Source organism: Brassica rapa, chromosome A07 (genome assembly GCF_000309985.2).
Source record: "Brassica rapa cultivar Chiifu-401-42 chromosome A07, CAAS_Brap_v3.01, whole genome shotgun sequence".
In the NCBI taxonomy this organism is placed as follows: domain Eukaryota; kingdom Viridiplantae; phylum Streptophyta; class Magnoliopsida; order Brassicales; family Brassicaceae; genus Brassica; species Brassica rapa.
In genome coordinates this window covers 11,808,365-11,820,523 of record NC_024801.2, presented here as the reverse complement: position 1 = coordinate 11,820,523, position 12,159 = coordinate 11,808,365, and the positions used below count along the sequence as shown (strand labels likewise).

At 35.4% G+C, this 12,159-nt stretch overlaps 4 protein-coding genes across 5 annotated transcripts; 3 read left to right on the top strand and 1 right to left on the bottom strand.

The window, feature by feature from the left end:
* The first annotated feature begins 2,550 nt into the window (after nt 1-2,550).
* LOC103829078 (agamous-like MADS-box protein AGL9 homolog) lies at nt 2,551-5,299 on the top strand. 2 transcript variants are annotated; one of them, XM_009104746.3, is made up of 8 exons: nt 2,551-3,257; nt 3,900-3,984; nt 4,087-4,154; nt 4,239-4,338; nt 4,416-4,457; nt 4,553-4,594; nt 4,723-4,865; nt 4,984-5,299. In XM_009104746.3, exons 1-8 carry the CDS (start codon nt 3,073-3,075, stop codon nt 5,078-5,080), a joined length of 762 nt encoding a protein of 253 aa, XP_009102994.1. In that variant the 5' UTR covers nt 2,551-3,072; the 3' UTR covers nt 5,081-5,299. The 2 variants fall into 2 exon arrangements, with proteins under 2 accessions (XP_009102994.1, XP_009102995.1); XM_009104747.3 differs by having other exon boundaries at nt 2,641-3,257; nt 4,987-5,299.
* An 880-nt stretch (nt 5,300-6,179) lies between these two features.
* On the top strand, nt 6,180-7,713 carry LOC103829077. Its single transcript, XM_009104745.2, has 2 exons — nt 6,180-7,226; nt 7,435-7,713. The coding sequence occupies exons 1-2, from the start codon at nt 6,830-6,832 to the stop codon at nt 7,449-7,451; spliced, it is 414 nt and encodes a 137-aa protein (XP_009102993.1). The 5' UTR covers nt 6,180-6,829; the 3' UTR covers nt 7,452-7,713.
* Nucleotides 7,714-7,864: 151 nt separating this feature from the next.
* LOC103829075 lies at nt 7,865-9,331 on the top strand. The gene is made up of 2 exons (XM_009104743.2): nt 7,865-8,248; nt 8,750-9,331. The coding sequence occupies exons 1-2, from the start codon at nt 8,108-8,110 to the stop codon at nt 9,203-9,205; spliced, it is 597 nt and encodes a 198-aa protein (XP_009102991.1). The 5' UTR covers nt 7,865-8,107; the 3' UTR covers nt 9,206-9,331.
* LOC103829076 (nuclear transport factor 2A) lies at nt 9,302-10,300 on the bottom strand. Its single transcript, XM_009104744.3, has 2 exons — nt 9,895-10,300; nt 9,302-9,605 (listed from the first exon to the last, which is right to left on the bottom strand). The coding sequence occupies exons 1-2, from the start codon at nt 10,189-10,191 to the stop codon at nt 9,534-9,536; spliced, it is 369 nt and encodes a 122-aa protein (XP_009102992.2). The 5' UTR covers nt 10,192-10,300; the 3' UTR covers nt 9,302-9,533.
* Between the last annotated feature and the right edge of the window lie 1,859 nt (nt 10,301-12,159).

The following is a 12,159-nucleotide window of genomic DNA, read 5'->3' as shown; positions in this document are numbered from 1 at the left end:
CTTGGCTTACTCTCTTGTCCTCTAGATACCCTTTTCTAACTAATTTTGATTGTCGTAAGTTAACCAGTAAATTCTTTATTTTACCGAAATTGAAGCAAAACAAACTATCCGAATCTGGAGCCCTATTTAATAAGGGCTAATGGAACACATACAAATTTGCTTGGAATGCTTCTAAAATCAAACTAGTGATGATTCAACTTGCAAATCAGAGAAAGGAAGCTTTTATAACCAAACAGAATAATAATGCTATGTTTAGTTTTATAATTGAATCGTACCTTTGTCTCCATCACCTACTTACCAGCCAAAATAAAGCTATTAGTATTACGTTTGCAAACAAAAAGGACTAAAAGTTTTAGTCAGACATGATCTCTTACATCGGACGAACCCTATAAGATAACCAAAATATACTATAACCTATATTCAAAACTATGTTTATTTTATCCATTAATGTTTTCTTCAAAACTCTTATACCAAACTAAAGTTATCAACATAGTAGTGTTTGGCAAACTCAAACAACAAACACTAAATTATGAGACTGTTATCATTTTTTTTATAATATCAAAAATACATTGGACTATAAATGGGGAAAAAGATAACAAGTCTAACAGTAAGAATTTAGATATCATCACACCATTAACGAAACACAAAAAGTGTATGTTTACTCTACATATTCACCAATCACAGGGGTAGTTCAGTAAGTTGAGAAAATCGTACGGGCCTTCACCTACTTAAGGTTAGGTCACATGATTCCATGAACTCGATTAGAAAAGTAAAACAATTAAAATAAATAAAAATCAGGTGGATTTATCAAAGCTTACCATCCAGGAATCGACACGTGTTGAATATCATTCATTGTAGGGTTGCCATCAACTCATATCCCACGCGCTATCTCTCCTCTCATCATTGATTTCCAACCGTTGATTTAATCTCTCATCTAATTAAATATCTCTGTCTCTCTCAACATATTAATTTTTTTTGTCAACCTCTCAACATATTAACTAAAGCTTTAATTTAATGGTTTTTAAATGTTAGGGTTTTTATGTAGGAATCTAATATGTTAAAACTGAAATACAACAAATACTTAACTCAATTTTCTTTAATAATTAACAACTTGTGCCACTCAATCTTAATTATTAGAAAAATTAAATAAAATCTCAGCCAAACTTTCTTGACTTCATTTTGCCGAAGCCCATTAAAAATGTGATGATCAATCTAGAATTTTTTTTTTTTTTAACAATCAATCAATCAATCTAGAATTATATGGGCTGATATGATGAATTATACAATATAATTTATACTTCTTACAAAGCTTTATATTTTAAATAGTTTTTTGATGTTTACACTATCCAAAATGTGTATACTACAACAATACATGATTTATAAGTATTTAGTTCATATGCACATATTGTAAACATTTATAACATTTTGGTTGTAATGGAGATAACCTGATCTGTTTTAGTGATTTTATATTTAAATCATACAATTTAAGTAATCCAAAGCTGTTATGTTTTTGTTATCACCTTTTTGCTTACGTACACGAAAATATAAAAATATGAGAAAATATTAACTATTAGGACCAAAGGTGTAAATATGTAAACAATATATTTAATCTATTAAATTAGAGTCCTATGATTTTTTTTTATGTATGGTTTTTTATTTGGACCATTCCTTCAAAAATTTATCGAATTACACATAATTTAATTACAATATCTTTTAATATCTTAATCTTTTATTTGAAATACAAATAAAAAAAGTGTTCAAGTAAATTTACTTATAGAACTAACCTTATTTTCAACAGATTTATTATACCTTCTATTTCCTTATTTTCACTCATCCTAACTATTTTATTAATTAAATTATTATAACAATATATCACATAATTAATTATATTACAATAATAATAATATTGTAGATTTTTATTTATTAGTTAATCAACATTAACTTTGTACCATTTATAAAATCAAAATGTAAAATAATCGGGTTTTACATATGTTTAAAAGTTTGGTTTGATATTTGCTATTTTATCTTAATTTCAATCGGTGAAAAATTATGTAGTCAAACACATAATTCAAAAACATAGTCTATGTGAACAAAATAATAATTTAAATTAAAATAATAAAAATATATTTTATATATTATCACTTTATTTTTCACACCATATAACTATTTTACTCAATAACAAACATTTTTTTATTTCACTTAATTTAGCCAAACACATAGAAATAATTTTTTTTAAAATTATTTTTTATAAAATCAGTTAGGCATAAACACTCGGGTACCCATTCAGGTAGGGATTGTTTCTTTTGGGTATCAAATTTTTTGGGGTTTGAAATGAGGTCTTGTTTAGATATTATAAATTTATGTGTGGGTTTTGAATTAGGTCCTCTCAGATTTAGATGATTCGGTTTTGATGTATAGAAAACTAAAAATATCAAAATATATAACACTAATCATGAAAAATAAATATTAATTTATAAAAATAAAATAATCAATATCCGTGCGGCCGCCCAAATCAAGCTATTTAGTTAAATCTTAACAACTCGTGATCGAAGTAAAAAAAAGAATGCAACTTTCTTTAACTGGGCCAAAATCACTTTTTCTAAACTAAATATTTTAACTGAAACCACTACTAGTGTTTGTGGAGATAAGTGGAACACTTTCTCTTACCATTTATGTATAGACAAACAAAGAAAAGTCCCGATATTCTCCAAAGTTTGAAAAAATATCTAAGCGGTGATAGAGTAATTAACATTCCATGTTTTGCAAGATTTGCATAAATCCTATGTGGTGTTTTGTAACTTGTGAGTAGTAGTACAATAATTGAGGGAGTATAGATAAAGAGAATATAGTGAAAAGATTCAACTAGTCAAGCTGACATGTTAATGTACTTGAGATAGATACATTTTTACAAAGATATACATGTACACATTAAAAAAAGTTAGAAAATTAAAGAAGAAATAGAAAGCAAATAAGAAAAAAAAAAGAAGGAGAGAGAAGCTCATTCATATATATATAAGGAATTGCAAAGGGAGAGTGAGAGAGAAGAAGAAGAGAGAAGGAAAGAAGAGGAGAATGGGAAGAGGGAGAGTAGAATTGAAGAGGATAGAGAACAAGATCAATAGGCAAGTGACGTTTGCAAAGAGAAGAAATGGCCTTTTGAAGAAAGCATACGAGCTTTCGGTTCTATGTGATGCAGAGGTTGCTCTCATCATCTTCTCTAATCGAGGAAAACTGTACGAGTTTTGCAGTAGTTCCAGGTATTGTTTATATATCCATTTTTATCTATTGGTTTGATTTTTGTATAAGTAAACAAAAGAAGTTACATATGTTGTAGTGTCATCTGATGTGTTGTTGTGTCGCACGTTTTCTTTCATCCTTTAAAAGAAAAGCAAAGAGGAAATGAATACCCATTTCTGATCATTTTACTAGATTAATTAAATAGCTTTGATATATATATATATATTTAGATTCTCTATATTATTTGATACATTGAGTTTTAGATTTATCACAGAAGAGGCATTTGATAATCTTATAGGAAATTAGGGTTAATTTCTCTGGTGGTGATATTAGTTAATTACGGTTTTCTAATTAATATTTTCTTCTCTTCTAAAAGAGTTCTGCCACATTATGAAATCAAATCATTCATCAATTTTGCAGTCAAATTCAGAAAGTTTTGGGGGTGATTCAAGTAGCTAGCTAGCTAGCTAGGGCTACCCGTTTTTGTAAGCCTTAGGGATTTTTTTTTTTTGACGACAAGCCTTAGGGATTACAATGTCAAATTCATCTTATCCATTGGATCTTTACTTCAGATAGATCTTCTCTGAAATTACTCCCAGATATTCTTTCTAAAAGTTGATTTTGATAAATGACTAATTAATTAGTTAATGGTGTGATTGCAGCATGATCCGGACACTGGAGAGATACCAAAAGTGCAACTATGGACCTCCAGAGCCCAATGTACCTTCAAGAGAGGCCTTAGCAGTTGTACCGGCCCCTCCTTCTCTTCCTTACCTTTTTCTGCTTAGACAAAGTCATGAATTCCTTTGGTTAATTCAAATCCAGTAATGGTAACTTCTTGGTAAGCAGGAACTTAGTAGCCAACAGGAGTATCTTAAGCTTAAGGAGCGTTACGAAGCCTTACAAAGAACCCAAAGGTACAACTAATCAACTCCTTAAGGTACTGCTAGAGTTTGTTTTTTCCTTACGGATTTGTGATGACTTCTGTCTTGAAATAATAGGAATCTATTGGGAGAAGATCTTGGACCTCTTAGTACAAAGGAGCTTGAGTTACTTGAGAGACAGCTTGACTCTTCTTTGAAGCAGATCAGAGCTCTCCGGGTACTACTTCTTTCATTTCTCTCATCATATACCACTATGAAGTCTATATTAATCAAGACCCTATATCAAATTTGCAGACACAGTTCATGCTCGACCAGCTCAATGATCTCCAGAGTAAGGTAATAAAAGGAAAAAAAGAATAGAATGATGAAACAAATGACATATACACAAAAAATACTAGCTAGCTCACTCTCTTATATAATATTTGGAGCAGGAACGCATGTTAAATGAGACAAATAAAACTCTCAGGCTAAGGGTAATGTCCTAATCATTCACAATAATTCAATAATGCTTATTGATTTGGTAATTACTAAGTATTTAATTAATCCGCTAATTTGTTCAAAAAAAATAATTATTCCGCTAACAAGTACATGTACGTGACAGTTAGCTGATGGATATCAAATGCCTCTTCAACTCAACCCGAGTCAAGAAGATCATCATGTTGACTATGGTCGTCATGATCAACAGCAACACTCTCATCATGCTTTCTTCCAGCCTTTGGAATGCGAACCCATTCTTCAAATGGGGTAACTAACTCACTCTTTATGTGATTAATCAATTTTTTATCTCTAGCTTGTTTGTGCTGTGTACGTAAAATATTTTCTTTTTAGCATATCTTAAGTAAAACTTTCCGTAACGGTGTAGCAGGTATCAGGGGCATCAAAATCATGGAATGGAAGCAGGACCAAGTGCAAGTAATTACATGTTGGGTTGGTTACCTTATGACACCAGCTCTATTTGAATATTTCTTCAATTTTTGACATTTTATATGAAAACTCTCTTCCCCTCTTAGCTACATGGTGATTGATTACCTCGCTCTATTATCTCTGTCTTGTATGCATTTGTGTGTGTGTAATGTTTATTATGCCCTTCTACAATTAATTTTTTTTTTGACACATTACTCCCAATGCTCCAACACCGTCACACTAAAATCTTGAGTACATGTATACATATTCCCTTATGGCTTCTATAGTTAAATTTGTGTTAAGTAGAGTATATGCTTCCAGCTCCAAAATCTTTATAATTCCCATTTTTGTGTTATGTAGTAAGGGTAAGACTTTTGTGTAAATATATATTTTAACAATGAACTATAATGTACAGTGGACAGAGAGTATATCTCACACTAGCTTATCCAGAGGCTCTTGTATGTATGCAAATCAACATGAAGTTGTTAACTGCCTGTCAAGGAGAAACCCATTGGTTAGTTTATCTATATATAGGCCCACACCTGATATTATTTGGGCTACTTCTTATGCAAGACCGAAGGAGGACTCATCTTCCATGAACTTGCCAAAAATTTCAGTAAACCGACGACCTTAGCCAAACCAAAATCAGAAAAAAAAAATTTGATTACAAGAAGAGAGTTAACTGCTAAGAGAATTTAGAAGTATATATGTTACAGTAAATGAAGTATCTGATTCTTAGAGCACCATTAACCTAGCACCCCACTTGGGGTGCTTATTATTTTATTTTTTTTTAGTTTTTTGTGTGATTTAAAAAAAAAAAAAAATTAAAAACGAGCCAATCGGGCCGCCACGTATTAGTGGGGCCCGCGAAATAGTACAAAACCCAACAAAACCCGACGCTTAATCTGACGTCTTTGGCGTCGCTGCTTCGTCTTTTGCTGTGGAGCCCACCCTTGAGCACTTTTCCAAGCGTCCCCGTTAATCCTGCCCTTAGAGTGTACGTACACTTAGTAAAACTGATCATGACTAATAAAATTTCAAAGATTTTGAAATATATATATATATATTACTTCTCTATAATGAACCTTTCAATAATTTTCATTAAAATATTTGTTAACTATCAACAAATTGTCAAGAAAATTGTTAATCCCCTTAATTAATTTCACTATTACTAAATTTGTTGTTTTCAACCCTAAGAGCTGGATTCAATAGACAACAAGTACTCTATAAAGTGCAGAGGCATTATGAACTTTTCTTATTTGATGTAACAAGTTGGAGGCACAACATGTTTTCTTCTTTTAAAACTCGTGTTATAATGATTTCCAACGAGCCGTAGAAGTCAAATAACCAAAAATAAAATAAAATGAAGAAAAAGCAGAGAAGAAGAAAACGACTACTCTGGCATGATTGAAATAAAAATTAAGAAAAGAAAGTTAGATAAGATTATGTGGTGGAAGATAAGGCCGTACACGTCATCAAAGGGACCCACACTTCCCCCCTCAAATTGTCTTCCACCTCCATTCTTCTGAAACCAAACATCCCCCAAACTCGACTCACCGCCGCGTCTTCTTCACACGCGCGCCTTCTTTATTGTTTATTCATTTTTCCGTTGCTTTTCTCGTTATCCAAACACAAGAATTCTGCTTTTTTTCATTATAAAAAGATTTTTAATAAAAAAATATATATAAAAAAGTGATCCTTTTGCAGAGAAGATTCAATTCCCTTGTCTCTAGGGGGAACAGAACACATTATCGTCTCCATCCATTACTCCTAAAACCTTCTTTCTCCCAACTTTCACCTAAACGATGAGAAGACAACGAGATGAAGAGTCTAGTAGAGCTTTCTACGACCTATCTGCTCTTGTTCTGTCTCTCCTCCGTTCTCCTCCGATGCCCATTTCTCTCCCCGACCACTTCCCCGATTCACCGGTGGTGAGAAGTCGGCGGCCTCGGTTTTCGTCGTCGGTTTCCATGGCTCATATATCTCCGTCGGGATTCGCGTCGCTGCTTCTCGGCGTATCTGTGGCCCTTATGCTCTGTGGATCTGTTACTTTCTTCATCGGCTTCCTCCTGCTGCCCTGGGTTCTGGCTCTGTTCGTGGTTTTCTATGTCGTCGGGATCGTTTCCGCCATTTCCATGGCCGGGAGGTCCATCCTCTGCTACGTCTTGGCGCCACCGTCTCCCTCAAGAAAGGAGGTTTCTGGTAAATTTTCATTGAGCCTATCCACATCTTCTTGTTATAGGGCTTTTAGAGAATCAGGATCAAACGTAACTCTGACCGCTTTATTTTGAAATTCAGCAAACGCTAAATCATATTAGTAGTCGTTGTGTGCCTTAATAGATTTTTAAATTAAAGCTAGCCGGTTCATGTTCATGGTTACAATGTTTGTTTCGATGTAATCCATTTGTAGAATGGAAGCTGTTATGATGTGATGAGCAAGCAGAGGACAAAACAAAAGAAAGAATCCAGATTTAGAGTTTTTCTATCCTCTTTTATCTGTATTGTGGATATTGAGGAGTTCTATATCTATATGTAGTATTTTGTTTTTTTACTTTCAAAAAGATTTGTCTGTTAGAGAGATAGAGAACCTTTCTTATTTGTGCTTTTTTTCATGGATGGTTCTATTATTATTATTATTATGTAACATGAGTTTCTTATAAGAAGCATACAAAAGTACATTTGTCTTCGATTTATGTTTCTTTTATCCAACTAGCCGTAAAATATTTGTTTGTAGTTTGATAAAAGGTGTCAGGTCCCGATCATAACCTCGAAATGTAAAGCTTCATTTGTTAGCTTGGATTTTACAGAATTAAACCGTATGAATTCACGGCTGGTTTTGGTTCGTAAGAATCGAAATAACAAAACCAAATCACATTAAAAGAAATTTGGATTGTACCCGTCTCGATCAAGATGAAGAAATGGTTGGAGGTGCCGTGAGTTATTGAAGAAGCGGTCAATAGATGTTACGTGTCCGCTTACATAAAATTAAAAAAGAAAAGTGTAAGCAACAAACATCTTTCCAAGGGAGATGGATACATAGAGAGAGGGCGGTGGAGAGGTTATAGAAGCAAAAGTTTTTGGGAATGGAGTCGAGTGAGGATGTGGAGGTTCTGAGCAGAGCCATCGAAAAACTTCTTGATGAGAAGAAGAATAGAGAAATTGCTGGTGAATCCTTTATTGAAGACGATGACGATCAGCTTTTCCTCTCTAGGATCATCTCTCAGGTACCTTTTTTTTCTTTTCCATCCCCTTCTCTTTCTGTTTAAATTGATTAATCTGATGTTTGCCCAGCGATCAACTTTTGTGAGCACCAGATAGAATATGATGATGTTTCAATCATTGACTTTTGTGACCAAAAAAAAAAAAACTAAACAAGTCAAGTGTAATAATTGTTCTGCTGTGATGCGTGCTTTCATCAAAGTTTTGTTTGCAAACCAAAGCTTCAATTCACTGTGGTTGGATCATTAACAAAAAGTAGACGAACATATCTTTGTTAGCGTCTCCTTATTCTTACTTGAACAACTCGGTTGTTTTGGGATGTCACGGTGGGCTTATCTTTCTCAGTGATTATGTGATAAACAAAAAAAGACCATTCTCATAAAGTGAAGTTTGTGTTTTGTCAAGTTGCTTTTTGATGGACCAGAAGAACATTCTCTGTACTGGCATGTCTTGATGACCTGTTCCAGTTTCAGTGCTGATGCTAAATTTTGTTTATATAAACTCAGTTGGAATCGCCAAATCAATTCCCAAAAACAGTTGAGACTACCAAAGGAGAAGAAGAACCATTGCCAGATTCTTTACCATCCAAAGGAAAAGACAAGGGTGAGAGACAACTGGAAGAGAGCATAGAAGAAATAGCCAAAGACATCAAGGAGGTGAAGAGGCAGAACAAAGTAACCCACATACTGCTCTCTGCTTTGATCATACTGACATTGACTTGGCAGCTCTCTGAGTACTCAATGATTTACATGATGAAAGAGAGACTAAGTCACCCAATCAGATCCATCGGAGGTATGTTTTCTGGGTTATTCAAAGGTAAGTTACGTCCAATCAAGAACAAACTATCCAACGCCAGGGAAGAAGACAATCATCACAATGGGAATGGAACAAACACCGGAGGAGTTCATATCCAAGTGCCCGAGCTGTTGCGAGACTTGGGTCTCGACGACGATGATGAATAATAATAGCTTTCTTTTGTAGCTGTTTGTTTTATACATTTGCAATCTGGAATAGTGGTCACACTCTCAATATTTGCTACTGTTTGTAAAAATGCTCAGTATGAAAAAGAGTTCTAACATTCAAGCAAACCTTTTGTTTTATCATCATTGATCAATGCCCGAAAACAAATGGAGTCACATCAACCAAAGTAACAAGAGAGCTCCATTGATTAAACATAAAGACAAGAAAGTAAAAGCTTCAGTTCCCAAAACATGAATCTAAACCCCCAAACTTTCCATCAGTCTCTTTTGGCTTGAAACAATGGTTCATATATCCATGCCACCACAATCCTCAGGCATAGTTCAACCTGAATATGTCGTTGAACACGTAGTAGTTTCCCTGATTCGATACCAAATGGAACATCTGGGGGCACAAAAGAAAGGTATGTCAGGATGTTATTATGAACAGAGCAGCAGGTGACACACACACACACACTAAAAAGTTGGTTCCATTTAACACAATCAATTGGGGAAAAACCTCTTTACCTCAGACCTAATAACAGATCTATCACTGAATGCATCACAAAGGTTCCGAAAGATCGTGTTAATTGCAGATCAATCAAGCTTCTAGTGCCCTAATAGCATATCAATCTAAAACCCTAACATGATCGACAACCAGGATTACGAGTAAGGAGATATCTGGAAAAACAAACCTGGCTGAACTTGAGGGCGTGCTGTTCGCCAGCGAGCTGAAGGTTTCCGGAGACGAAGACGAGCATGCCGTTGGCGGGACCAGAGGGCTGGCAATCGACGGTGGTGATGTTGTGCTTGCACTGCTGGAAAGGAAGGCTGGTGAGCTTGGCGACGATGTTCTGAGAGCCCTGGATCTTCTGCCCTTCGAAGCTCAACATGGATCCTTCCTGGTACAGAGAGACCAACCCCGCGCGATTCGAATCGAACGTCGTGTAGTAGTGCTCCACGAAGGCCTTGGCTACTGCGTCTGGATCCATCTCTCTTTTGATCCTTCTCTCTCTCTTCGTCGTGCTTTCAAAGATTATAGAGAGAGAAGCAAAGAACGAAAGTGAGATAAAACTGAAAATTTTCCAATAGATCGATCGAAGACGAGAGATACTGAGGCTCTCAAGTTACCTTTTAGTGGGCCTTTAACCTCATAATTTTGGGCCCAATATTTATCAATAAGCAACCGATGGAGAGTTTCAACTTTTACGACGCGTGTTGATCGAACCGGTAAAACCATGATCCTCCGGTTCGGATGTTATAAAAACCCGATAACGAATACGAATCAGTGAAAGGTGTTGACGTGTGAAAAAACAATGGGAATGCTTCTCTTTCTCTCTTTAGTTTTTGGCTATTTGTTTTTATTTATTAAAGCAGGTGTATATTGATCAAAAAAAAAAGGGGTTATAGGCTCCGAATGGTAATGGTGACTACGGTTTGAGCGGTGCAAGACAAACGGTTCAACTGCGGTGCGGTTTTAACAGTTATAAAAATATATAGATGTATAGTATATATAGAGATTTTTGTTACTGTTAACTGCGGGGCGGGACGATGGTCACCCCTTAATCAACATTATAATAGGACAGTTTCAAGGCTTCTTAAGGTGTCCACGTAGGCAAACGTGTGGGACCCATCTTTTAAAAAAAATGTCGAAACATGGGTCATCGGTTTCATCTGTATTTTGGGTCTTTGCACATTTCTTTCCTGGGCTTCTCGGACCTGTTACCGTCCTCATGGGGGTCGGCTTTGGCAGATAAGGGTTGTCTTATAATAGATCAGTTTTTACTCTTTCCTAAGTCTGTCCACGTGGGCAGTGGTGGGTCCCGCATTTAATTTTTTTATCAAAAAAATTAAAATCTGTTTAAAAGCGAAAAAGGCCTATGTATCTTCGTCGTCGTTTCTATACCTCAATCTCTCCACCTCCTACCCTTTAATCACCATTAATGGTCCCGATTCGTAACCCCTTTCTCAATTCTCCGTATATATACTTCATCTTCACCGGAGGAGTTCTTCTACTCAAAAAAAACTCATCGCTTCCTCTACTTTATAAGTTCTCCTAAAATTGTCTCTCTCTGCTGCTCCAGTTACTCCATCCAGCCTCCGCCACTCAACCTTTGGCTCTCTCCGGCTTGGTCGTACCACTCAATTCATTGTTGGCCGTCTCGACACTGCTCTTCTGGGATCCCCGCAACATTAAAAAAGGCGGTGAGTTTATTGAAATCACACTGCTCTTCCTGGATGAAAAGATAACAGATTAGATAAACAAATCCAAACGGAAGAAAAATAACTGAATCGGTTTAGCCCTTACCTAGATTAGTTGGGATCTATTGTAGTTGATCGCCGTGACGAAGAAACCCTAATTTCAATGGCCTTTTGCAGCTTACACCTTCAGATCCAGCCTTGGTATAACTTCAGACGCATTGTTTCCCATTTTCATTTTGACGATCATGGCTATTCCATTGGTGCCTTACACCATGGTCAAGTTAAGCCGTGCTGTCTCCAAGAAACAAAGGACCATTCGTTGTCAATGTCTCGAGTGTGACAGCTCTGGGAAATATAAGAGATCCTTATTTAAAAAGGTATCTTTCCACTGCATATCGTCAATAATATAGATACTAGCGTCATTGCATGTTCAAAACCTCTTAATTTGTTTCTTTTCTCTGCAGATCTCTAACTTTTTTACATGGAGCAACTTGACTCTTGTGTTACTATGGGTCGTGATCATTTTCTTGATTTATTACACTAAGAACATGAGCCGTGAGGTAATAATATTCTTATCAAATGCTTTCTTAAACCCAGATTATTGCATGTCGTCGAGAATATTGTAACTTGGATGTAACACTTGTATTAACATACTGACAAAATGATAATGCAGGTGCACATTGCCCAGAGAGGTGCCATTACACCATTGATTAAGATGCTTCAGTCATCAGATGAGCAGGTCGTGGAAATGTCAGCTT